This window comes from Branchiostoma floridae, chromosome 13, assembly GCF_000003815.2.
Source record: "Branchiostoma floridae strain S238N-H82 chromosome 13, Bfl_VNyyK, whole genome shotgun sequence".
NCBI classification, from domain to species: Eukaryota; Metazoa; Chordata; class Leptocardii; order Amphioxiformes; family Branchiostomatidae; genus Branchiostoma; species Branchiostoma floridae.
In genome coordinates this window covers 920,463-933,600 of record NC_049991.1, presented here as the reverse complement: position 1 = coordinate 933,600, position 13,138 = coordinate 920,463, and the positions used below count along the sequence as shown (strand labels likewise).

Below are 13,138 nucleotides of genomic sequence, written 5' to 3'. Positions count from 1 at the left end.
ACATCTATCACAACTTTTTAAAAATAAATTGGAATTTTTGCCTTTTTGTATACAAAAGTTTCTTTTGACGTGTCTGGATGCTTGTATTCTGGTATGTCTGTAGTTACTTCCAAGAAGTATGTCTGTCTGTCAACAAGATAACAGTTGGATGAATAGGTGTCATACTTAGATAGAAAGATAGATACACATATAGATACATATAGATAGATAGATAGAGATAGACACACACACACACACACACACACACAAAGCATGTATACTGAGAAAGACTGGCAGGAATGCTTTGTCAGAGTCATCATTCGACTGGGTGACTTGAGTCACGCATAAATTGTCACATGTTTTGGTATGTAGGTAGCTCTAGTGATTAACATAAATGAAAATTCAGCTAATCATGCTTACATTAATGAGGTAAATCTGTAAATCCAATGCGTTCCATGGTCAGACAATTCAGATTCATGTCATATACGTTATACGTAACTGAGAAAGAGAGGAACATAGACAGCTATTATTAAAGAATGCAAATTAAATGTTTTCGACAACTCGTGTTTGTGGTAAGCTAATACAAGTTATGCAAATATTTGAATAATCAGTGAGAAAAATAATGATACGTCCGTCGTAAAGGTTAACATTATTTGGCAAAGGTATGAGGTCGTGGCACTCTTGTTTGTCATACCGCGCCATGTCTCATCCAATCTGCAAATCTGCATGAAAATGGCACCTGATGCCAGGACGTTAACACTAATAGCAATTCATTAAAAGTAGATAGTTTCCATTAAGGCCGGAAAGTACCTCGTGACACATGTCATCCGGACAGAATTTGCCTAGGTGTTGTTGGGAGTGCTTCTGGCCCACAGAAGTACCGAGATACTTTAGCCAGCCGTCCATGTCTACACATCACGGAGTTCACGCAACTCTGACGTCTGAATGTATCAATAGCTTAAGAGAGCCGGGCGTTTAGATCACAGTGGAGGACTGAGACCTCATCTCTGTGGCGTGCCTCTTTAACCCTGCGTCGTGTCCCTGTAATTCTCGACGAGTAGCCACAATCCACGGTGATCTACCAAAAACAGAACCTTGGACTGACGTGTAGAATAGCGTTGGTCACCTCATAGGGAAAGTTGACTACAAACAGTGCTTCAGATTTTAAACCTGTTAAAGTTCAACCATCTAAGTCAACGTACGAATAGGCTGGCCCAACCATGGCGGAGCCGGAAGAAGTTCCCGAAATGACGGAGGAGGAAAGGCTGACGTTTGAAGTGAAGACGCTGAAGTACCAGCTGGGGCAGAAGAGGATCATGATGTCCGAGTCCATACCTGAGTAAGTCGTTACCAGTTTTAGTCATGACCGGATACCTACTCCTGTTGTTTTGTATGATGAGTTTTACCTGCATCTGGCTTTACATCGTGCACGTGTCGACTACCCGAAGGCTAGATTTATGTGTGGATTGAGAAAATTTGTGGCATTTCCTAGGACACAACCTGCAAGTGACGTAGTGCGAGTAGGACTAGCAGGTGTTTGTTTGAACCTTTATTTATTCACGAAAGCTCAAATCGGCTTGCAGGCTGCTTTTCATTGAGGTCATGAGGGAAGAGGCAAGGGTCAGACAAAGTATATAACAGAGATACAGTTTACATCGTTTAAAGTCATTGTAAACGCGGCGCTCACACAAACATGCTGTCAACGATTTCTGAGTGACGATGCACGATTTGATAGCCTTTGATATGTTAAGACGTGGAGGTGGCGGAATGTGCTTTTACAGGTCTAATCATTTTACACTTTCCTCGCTCCACCAAGGTGTAAAAAATGGGCACTTGACGTTGGTACAGGACGTACATCGCGTGTAGTACAAAATCCACGCGACCTAACCTCTGCTTGGAGCATACAGTGCGCGGTGAAAGGAAAGGGTGGGCTCCGCCTAGCCTCTACCAGGCTCCGTGGATCGTTGGTCTACTTGTAGAAATTGGACAAATATAGAGTCAATAGTACGCTAGGGGAGTAGGTCAGCCAGTAAAAACACTATCAGTATTTCAGTACCGTATCCTAGACACAGGATAACAACCCGCAACCCTTACGGTTTCAAAGGGTGATAGGACTACCTCTGACCTGTCTGCCCTTTGTATATGGCACTAGTGAAAGAAGTTGCCACATTGTCTTAAATCAATAAAGGAATAATCATTTTTCGAACAAAAAATTGGCATCACTATCATGCCTAGCTGCGATGGAAAATGTTTTTTTGTTGCAAGGGCGGTAAAAGTACTAGTATCTCTTGCTGCCGTCCTTAGCATTAAACAAAACCTATTTTATAGATACTGTATGTTTTTTTTATTTCTCATAGTTTCAGGCGAGATCCATTTCTCCAAATAACACTATCCTCTACTGTCTGACTTTTCATTATCAAAAGCCAATACAAAAGACCTGTTGCTATAATGTGCTATCTTCCCCTTAAATGGGTTTTCATTTTTTTTTCATCTCGTACATATTTAATCACGAATCCTATTCCAGAGATACCGTGAGGGCGTATTAGCTTTGAAAGCCTATTTCCGCGTGCACGTAAGCTAGATGAGGGATGAGCCATTGTGATGTAATGCGATCGCGTGAATCTCCAAACTCCGATCAGCCCGATGAGATGAGTGGATCATGTGTGTATGGAGCGTTTTCTTGTGACGTCATAGGGCCGGTTTACACAAGGCAAACAAATGACTTGTCCTAAAAATGTCCTACGACATTCGACGCGCGGCGCGTGTCCTACAACATTTTTTTTGGCCCGTGTAAAAACGAAACGGCGGCGCGCTGCGGCGCGCCGCATGCGTAGTGTGGCACCTCCGCAAGAAATGTGCAGACACGCGCGTAGGACATTTTAAGAATAAGTCATTTTTTTGCGTCGTGTAAATCGGGCCATAGGGACACCAACATGGACGTACACGTAACTATGTGCATTTGCGTTTTCGGACATCTAGATCTTGAAAAAAAAAACCTCTATATATAATAGTTCTGAAATGACCACTATTGAGTGTGCCCGGCTCACAGGACAGAGCTTGCCGGTAGAATGAAAACGACAGTCATTTAAAGTGCAAACCAACGTGGCGGTCAAAAAATGACCTGGATGTTTAGCAAGTACCCCACTAGAAGCCACACATTTAAGCTAAGGGCACAACCCGCCGTGCGTGCAATTTGTCCGTACGTTTTTATGGGGGCAGGCCACGTCCGCCACGTATTTCTGAAAACGTGGAGTACGTCAACGCACGGCACTGATGCGAGTGTGCGAAAAAAAAAAGTTTGGCAAATAAAAGTTACCTTCTTGGTGAAAGTAGTCAAATAACTAGATACCGAACAATAATAGACTCTTATTTTTTTATATGTTGATTTTTCATTCTTAGCGTGGTATTTTAGAAAATAGCTTAGTCCTGTTTCTGGAATTGAATCTGTTTTAAGTAGCAATAAGAAGAATTTATTTGATCCAGGATCAGGCGTATTATATCATGATTTAATCATAAATCTAAGTAGTGGTATGATCAGATCAGGACAAAGACAGAAATAAGGATTAGTACTAATCCCTGGAACGTTCTAATTCGAAGACCACGAGAAAGTTGAGCGTATTGGCATTGCTGAAAGCATAATGATCCATTATGCACTCGTCGTGATATGGCTCTTTTCTTACCCTGGCCAAGAAGCAATGGATGGGTCTAAATTTAGTTTGTGCTGCTGCGGTTGTAGAACTTCCTTTTTGTTTTTAATTTTATACTCTGGACACACTGTGGTCTTGAGTTTTATCATCTTTGTGAACATAGGCATTGTCAGTAGTGTGTCTGTTTGTGTGCTTTTTTGTTACCGCAGCGGAGTCGGAATTTCAGTTAGGAATCAACATGCGGTGGCAACATACTAATCTCCAAGCAGATCCTACGGTAACATAAGATAGTATCAAGTGCTGGCAGAGGAGTGAAGCCGGCTTAGGAGTGTTACGATACCGGTTCCCGTTCGACTTCCTTTGGCCGGCTATACTCCTTGGCCATCTTTGATACTATCTTATGGCACTGTAGGATCTGCGTGGAGACTAGCAACATACATGTACTTGGTGTGTCTCCAGTCATTTCGGGTCATGGGGTCAATGGACACCATTAGCATCAAAGTGCTATATTTGTCTGATCATAATATTATGATAGTTGTGCTCACAGATCATAGACATTCGCACTAGATGTACACCCTTCTGATATCATTGAACATAAAAAATCGTACTTCACGTTTTTGATTGGGGATGCCAGGTATTGAATTAAACCTTAATTATCCCTTCGATGACGTCGCAGTTACCACAGAAGCCGGTTCGGAACCTGTCACCACAGCTTGCGAAAATCATACTTTGGGGAAGCAAATTAAACAAATTGGAACTGAACCTCTTAGCCTGTGTTTACACAATCTCTCGCTGTCTGGGGCCTAGGGCGGCGGCAATTGTAGGGCCGGCCGCTAGGGGCGCGATTTTAGTCAGGCTACTGTACGTCTCATTAGCACTTCCAAGTTTAGTAACCTCGATCTTCACCTGGATGTCTGGTTCTGAACAGGCTGCTCTGTTTAATATGACGTCATCGGAGTAATAATGAACGTTTAATTCAATTACCTGGTGGCAGTAATCAAGACCTTTCTGGATCAAACTTGAACTGTGATTTCCAATACGAAAACTTGACTCTGTCCAATTGCCGTCTTTGTCAAGGAAATAACCAAACCACCGCTTCATTGACGTCACACTATGCGACAAAACACGTGACTCTGTGAGCAGTGGATCATAAGTTGCAGGGATCGTTCTAAAGCCCTATGTAGATGACATACTAGTACTATATTCTTATAGGAAGAGTCTACTAGTTTTTGGGCGTGTCTGTTTGTGCATGTGTCTGTTTTTCCGCATACTATTTTAGCCATTTTCCTCACTTGTGGTTTTCATCTCATTCCCAGCTTGATCAAGTTCGTGGAAGAACGCATGAAGACGGACTACATGCTGCACCCGCCTGCCAAGTCCAAGAATCCCTGGGCAGAGAAAAGCAAATGTGTCGTACTGTGACGTCACACCGATACTGCTGACGTCACAGAAAACAGTGCTCCTAGTCTGATGAGCCAGTCAAGTCATCGTGGTTAGCAAGACACAAGCAACAATTTTAACATATAAGCATAAAAAATTGGCATAGTCCGTAATCATCTTGCAAGGTAGTTACAGAACTGGTAGAACCCTTTTCTCTCACTTGATGTGATAGATTGTCCCGCTGTAAATGGGAATCAAACACATTTTATTCCTTTGTTATGAACAGTTTTAGTTAAAGATTTCAGGTTTGGTATGTTTAAGCCAAGTCCTGTGAAATATGGGATTTAATCCTGAGAAGTATCTGTTCTCTGATGTAGTAATGTTCCTCATGAATATTGACCATTAAAGTTGAATATTGACCTCATGAATATTGACCATTAAAGTTGAATATTGACCTCATGAATATTGACCATTAAACGTCCCACACAGGTATCTGCGGGCACGAGTGTATCAGAACCTGAATGTCAGCTGGCGGTACGGCGCCTCTCACCATTTTCCCACTGAAACATCCAGCGCTAAAATCATAGAATGGAATCAGGCTTTTCCAAAAAATTCGCAGTTCTTAAAGTTATATTATAACAGATTATGAACTTTTTGTATACCCGGTTGACCGTCTCAATGTGTAACATTCCATTTTTAAAGTAAGTACAAACTGCATAAACCAGACTGATAGGGTTGATCTATTACTACGTACACTGCACATATAATATATGTACTCATTCCACAACTGCTTTGTACGATTTACAGTATGGTCGAAAACTTATTTTTGTAGGAAACGGTTGAACATTAATGCGCGCTCGGATGTCATCCACATACTAGTACGCTCGTTCGCATTGAAATGTCAAAAATGTGATTTTTTGGGGGGTCGAAAAATAAATCGGCTTTATTTTCGGTGAAAACTACCTGGTTGTTTATGAAAGTTCATCTTTTAACCATAGCCAACAAATGGCAACTTATTATTTTCGGTCCCATTGGTAATGCATTACAGGGCAGGTAACAAACGTTACCGGTAACGTTTGTTACAACAGTAGACTTTACCCTTTTTCTTCAAAAGGATTAACATTATTGGCTACATCATTTAGGCATAAGTTGACGTCCCTAGGGACATTTAAAAAGTGGGCAGCATTTTTGCACCGGGTTAGACAGAATGCTTAGAAAGCATCAAACAATCAGGTAACGTTTGTTACAGTCATTTCTGTACAACATTTTGTAAGCGAGGTGGGATACAAATGGCAGTCAATGGCCCTTTTTTGTTTTTTTAGAAAACCAGAAAAACTGTAAAGCGTCACAAAAACGGCCATTTCTAGTCTTATACGTGGATAATATAACGGTGACAACCATCGTACTCGTGGTAGTAACGTTTGTTACCGAATTTGGCGACAGGCATAAACCTCCTCACACAGGATCAAAGATCAGTGATAGTAGCGATCTGACGTGATCGGTCAGAGGGCCTGGTCAGCTGGTTTCACCTACCGAACTATCATTCTGGGAACTAAATTGTTCCATTTTTGGCTACTATTTGAATTCTTCGTATCGTCTCAGGCGACAGCCATTTTTTAGGGGTTGGAATCCCACCCGAGGCAATGATAACCTTCAAAGCCATGAACCAATATGAATGTTGCGGTGCATCTTTTGTAAAACATTACAGGGATTGTGGAAAAGCGAAGGGACCAGTCATGCTGCCTATAATTTGCTCAATATCAAGTCGTAAAGTCAGGCGACAGCATTTTTGACATTTCAATGAGCACGAGCCAGTAATCAAATCAACGTAGCCAACGTAAACAATTTGTACTGTACATCTAACGCCAAGGACGACAAAGCACATTTCATTTCCCAATCTCACTTCACTACTACGAAAGAACCAAATATTTTCTAAAGAAGTCACTGCGACCTCCCACAACATTCCCACATTCACGAACGAGCAGAAAATCACTCTCTTCTGTTGAAATTACAGAACTCATAACTCATAACTTTTCGTCTTCCCCTGGTTCCAAATGCATCTTATTCACATTCACAACAACATTGCTGACAGGCCTCATGGCAGCCATACTCGTAACATACAGTAGAACCAACGTTAGTATTTTAGAAGAGTCTTTTGTGACAGTAAAGTTAATCATTATCCTTCAAACGTGTGTGGTTTCTAAGTCCATGTACTTACAACTAGCCTTTGTGAACGAACTTTTATATGTGTAACACGCATTTTTATGCACAAACAATGCAAATTACGTCGAAATATCAGGTAAAACTGTCGTTTGTATAATAATTGATAACCACTGCTGTCACGACTATGCGCTCGTTTATATATAGCATATATTTATAGCATACAACAGTGCAGAGTTTCAAACTTTTATGTACTGACGTAACCAAAAGTCAACATTTCCTGATTCAGCCATCGCAGTATTATTCAATAAACATATACTTTTGTCCAAAAGATGCACCGTTCTGATGTCATTGAACATTGAATATTACAAATCATACTTCTGGTCATTCATTCTGCGATCAGGTATTCAGTTATTTTCGCCCATGACGTCATAGGAAACACGATAGGCGGTTCTGCAAACTGTTTTTTGAGAATTAGAAAAGGAGAATGATGAAAATTTGCAATCGTAACGTTATATACTTTACGATGATAACGCGCTGGTTCTCAAAAAACGTTTTTCGTGAGTCGCATTACTGGGTTCCGAACCGACTGCGTGTTTAACGGTAGTTCACCTTTATTCACGTGGTAACCTATATCCGAATGTTTTTAAAAACGAGGTATTTAGGGATATCTAGTTGGCCAACATTGGTTTCTAATTGCAATATTTTCACAGCATTCCAGTCTGAAACAGTCGTCTGTCGGTTTGATATCCCTAAATACTCCGATTTTATATACAACGGATAAAGGTTACCCCGCGGATAAAGGTGAAATAGCGTTATGTCATGGGTAGAAATTGAACTGATAACCTGGCGGCATGAATCATGTATTATGTTGACATTGATATTGACTGGTGACAGAAACACTTGAACCCAGTGAAAAATCAACATATCACACTACAAATCACTCATCTTGTCATTGCGAATCATGGAAAATACAAGATGTACGGTAAGGTCACTAATCACTGAGGCTCTTTGTTTCTCATATAAGTCTTCAATCAATCAATGAAAATGGTTTATTCTCAATCAAAACAAGACACTTGCAACCAGAGGCTGAATTACGGCCTTGCTGTACAGCAACACTGCGCTAAGAATACAATAAAATCATATACAACGTTACATATATACAATTGATATGCTAACATCAACTTTCATTGTTATTGTCCAGCAGGGATGTCATATATGGTATTGCGCTTTTTTGTAGCGCTTTTTTGTTTGTGGTAGCCAGTGACGGAAGTCCGATGACTGGAGAAGATTTTCAGCGAACTGTAGGCAGAGGTGGTCTCTCCTCTGATCTAAGGTCTCAGGGTATAAAGTGTAGGCAGAGCGGAGTATTATCCGACACGCCGTGTTTCTGGATGAATTCGATCCTGCGTCGTTGTCTAGTAGTTAGACCAGGATGCCAGGTGGGCGCTGCGTACTCACAGCTTGGACGGACGAATGTCTTATACCTTGGACGGACGAATGTCTTATACCTTGGACGGACGAATGTCTTATACCTTGGACGGACGAATGTCTTATACCTGTCCTTTCGAAATAATCATTACGTACTTCCAACTGCGTTCTTGCAAATCATGTTTCTTAAAGCAGAGCGTAAACGCTGATTTTTCAAGCCATAGATGAAGGGGTTTATAACGATGTTGGTCGAGTACAGTGCGGAGCCGAGTCGGAGAACTTCGGCGGGAACAGAAGTAGAAGAAACCATGTGCAAACCTACAATCAATGTAGACACCAACCACGTGAAGACGAAGAGGACGAATATGCCGAAGAGTGTTTTTGTCAGTTGTACCTCCCTCTCTCTTTGCCGCTTGACGATTACGTCACATGCTTGCTCTTGGCGGGAGCTGCGGACGTACAGGTACGTTTTGACGTAAAACACCACGGCAATGACGGAAAGAACGGCGATCTGGCCGACCCATACTTTGACGAAGTTGACGTTTGCGTTGGAGGAGTTTCCGAGGACGATGCACTTCCTAGGCAGCTCGTAGAAGCCAGTCGTCATGCCTGCGGCCCGGGAGACACCGACGAACAATGCGGCATACACCCAGCACAGGGCCGCCATACGCCTGGTGTTCCTGACGGAGAACAGCCGGTGATAGTCATCCTTGGACCTGACTACTAGGACGTAACGATTAGCTGCAATAACGACTAGGCTAACAATAGAGCATAGGAGTCCCGTAAGAGACAGAAATGCTACCACTTCACAAATAGCATTTGGAAGCGGCCAGCCGTTTGCAACAATGGCGGCTACGTGAAACGGTTCTGTGCAGCTAACAACAAGCTCAACCAAGCTGAGGTTAGCGACAAGGACGTTCGAAGAAGTCTGCAAATTTGTGTTCCTCAGGATTAGGATAACGATTAAAATGTTTCCAACCAATCCAAGGAGAGAAACCATGCTTATATATATGCCCTCTATTCCATCCAACAATGCCTCCTCTATGTTAGTTGATGCAGAGCCCTTCTCCATTGCAGCGATCTATATCAACTACACAAAAGTTTGGGCCAATTCGTTGAGTGGCGTCGGGCGTGGCGCAACTGGTAATGCGTTCGGCTCGGAATCTAGAGGTCCTGAGTTCGATCCCCGCCGAACTCCCGACTTCGTGCCCTTGGCAAAGGCGCTTCACACGACCTCCCTCACTTCACCCAGGTGTAAAAATGGGTCCCTGACTTCGGTCGGGGAGGTAAAGGACTACCTTTACCTTCTGTCTGTACCGTGTATGTGGCACTGATAAAATACGTTACAAGACTTGAGTGCAGTGCCACATTGTCCTCGTCTGTCCAAAGGCAAATAGAATTCTTTTAGTCCTTCCGATCTGCCTTGACTGAGGGTCCTCCTTCCCCTGGTCATCTTAGGTACTGAGGCTGGAGGAATGTCGTCGTCCATCCAATCATGGACATCCTCTTGAAATTGAGAGAGTACAAGGAATTACCTGTGGGGAAGGATACTATATGTCGACCGCAGTGGAAGATGAAATACATTTTATTTCTATCTGCCCCTCTAACGATCGGGAAAGAAAAGAGCTATTCAAAGAGGACTTCAATACCCACGACAATTTTTTTCCAAATGTTTACTGACGAAAAGAAAGCTACAACCCTGCTAACCTCACAAAGCACACTCATTATAGGAAAAGTGGAACACTTTGTCTTCCATTGCCTAAAAAAAATGGAAAAAGTCAAGAAAAGCTGTCCAGAATTATCACTTGACTGTCTGTTTCCTTTTTTTTTAAATACTGTGTCATGTTGCCCTCGAACCCTCGAGTAAGAACTTGCTACGAGGGGGGGGTATAAAAAGTAATGCCATTGGGTTTATAACAGGCTCATTTTTTCATTGAATGAGTTGAAATTTAGCACAATGGTATATATCCTCTTGATATTGAAACACCTCAATTTGTTTTTCATATTTTTATCAGCAACTGAGTTGATTTCAAGATGACTACACCCTTAGAAGTTTGTTAGAAGATCAGTTCCTCTAGATCTGACCCAGTTATAACTATTGCAGGAAGCTGAAATTTTACATTCATAATAATGAGTGTCCTTATAAGTTACATGCCAACTTTCATTTTAAGACTCTCAATGTTTCCTCCTTTACAGCTGCTAGAATGGAGCGAGTTGCTACATTACAGGAAGATTGATTAATAGCCAAATATGTGATTTGTTGATTTGTATGTAGACTGCTTTTTCGTTAACCAAAAAATATTAAACGTAACACAATTATTAGCTATTTCAAGCCCAAGAAGTTTGATATCTCTCAGTTAATTAAAAAAAGTCGGCTACGGAAACTTTAATCAGTCCACCCCTGATCCACGACGCTGACGGCCGCTCTCAGGAACGGAAAAGAAAACCTGATTGGATTTCAAAGGTGTAAATAGGCATGTGGCTTAATGCAGCTTTATTCATTTATTCAGTTTTTATAATAGATGACTATCACCTTTGCAAGATGTCAACCCAGAGACCAGACCGTAAGGTTTGATCCACCCACTCTTTCCGATAAGTGCGGTGGGTTCTTTAACGTGCTGGAGGTGTGGCTCTCCTCAAACACGGGACCTCCATTGAACGTCCTATTCGAGGGACGGCTCTAGCCAAAGCTAGGTACTCATTTTTTCACATGAATGAAGTGAGGAAAGTCGTGTTAAGAGCATTTCCCAAGGGCATAAGATCGGTGACCTGGTAGGTTTTCGAACTCGGGACCTCTTGGGCCTGAGCCTAAAGCGCTACCGATTACACTACACGATCCCAGCTTGATACATCGGCAGGTTCAGTTTCTTACAATAGCTTTCACTTCACTTTCACTTTATTTATTTTACCAGGAAATGACTCAGGTCAAACTAGACCTGCTTTACAGGCAATCCTGGGCACATAGACACAACACAATGACAATACAGGCATATTTCAGTAACAGCATTTAAAATAGCATTACTAATCAATTAGGTAACCTGGCGCTACAAGTGAGTCGGGGACATTATCAATTATACGTTAATTGAGCCTCTTATTTCTTCTGACGGGCGTGTGGTCATCTCAGTCACTCATACAAGCGTGAACAACAAATTGACATATTTCAATCTCAGGATGATAAAGTTATGCCTTTACCTTTGTGCCGAATTTTGATAGAAAAAAATGAGCCTGTTATAACACCAATAGCATTGCCACCCTTGTATCAAATGATACATCATAGCCAAGTTCTTTCCATCCAACTGACCAGATAACCAGTTCAAGCTTCTAAACTTTCTGGAGACTGTTGTTGCTGCTTTAGATAGCGAATGGTATTATAATGTCTACTTTTGTTTAAGTTACAGAAGCTCTCTTCTGGTTAAATCCGAGTGTTGTGACGAGCAAAACATTTTAATGTACCTCACATGTACACCAACACATTTATTTAGTGATAGAAACTATTTTCACTGGACAATAAGAGCGTTTTCAATACATAAAATGTTTCTGATATTTACCACTGAAAATCCCACGATGGGTCGCGGCCTTGTAACATGAAAAAAGAAAGAAACTCATGACGAAATCGATGTATCTTAAGAATATTCAAAACTCTGATTTCCGAAAACGAGAAGTAGAAGTTCGACCTTACCTGGCGACAACCGACGGAACAATGCACAAGCAACTGGTCCGAGGATGCTTGCAAATAATCCAGAAATAAGCTGGCTTGTGAAAATCTCTCCGCTGGATCTGTGACTTTTGATAGGATTAACTAGTTCCTGGATTATCTTGGACATAAGAAGGAGATGAGAAATCTGCAAATATCTGTGAGGGAGCTTCAGGTGTAAGCCTCTTTCACCAAACCTCTGCACGTAAAAGATTCCAGCACAATTATGTTGAGATGAAGCGTTGGGCTTGGCTAAACAATGTAGATGTCAGAAGCCACATTGCATCTATAATAGGGTCATGTTGTTTTGATTATATGGATGACATCCGAGCGCGCATGAATATAATTTTCGGCCGTTTCCATAAAGAAAAAAAGATTCAATCATACTTAATCGTTTACAAAGCAGCTTGCAAAAGGAGCAAATATATGCCGCAGGCGCAGACAAAATATGTACATCTGAAAACATATACTTAATTATGTCAACGTCCATTCCAAGGTCAAAAAAGAGTGTGCAAACAAAAATGAAGAATCTGTTGTTCGGTATTCAATACTAATGTTTCATTTCCTCAACCCTCCAGACCACGTAGATTTCATAATAAAGGCATTTTTCTGCCCAACTTTTTTTACTCGCAGTTTTGGGATTTTCAGAGGATGTTATCCATATGATCAAATCAACATGGCCAAATATATAGAGTTTTTAATGTTCATTGAAATACTATGAACTCACTCGTATGAACTGCTTTCCTATTTTGATTACCTTCGCCAAGAAGGTTATATTTACCTTCGCCAAGAAGGTTATGTTTTGGGTAGCGTTTGTATGTTTGTTTGTAGAAGACCAGCATAACTC

At 41.4% G+C, this 13,138-nt stretch overlaps 1 protein-coding gene across 1 annotated transcript; it reads left to right on the top strand.

Annotated features, from left to right (window-relative positions):
• The first annotated feature begins 782 nt into the window (after positions 1-782).
• On the top strand, positions 783-5,434 carry LOC118429244 (guanine nucleotide-binding protein G(I)/G(S)/G(O) subunit gamma-13-like). Its single transcript, XM_035839711.1, has 2 exons — positions 783-1,318; positions 4,943-5,434. Exons 1-2 carry the CDS (start codon positions 1,200-1,202, stop codon positions 5,046-5,048), a joined length of 225 nt encoding a protein of 74 aa, XP_035695604.1. The 5' UTR covers positions 783-1,199; the 3' UTR covers positions 5,049-5,434.
• Positions 5,435-13,138: the final 7,704 nt, after the last annotated feature.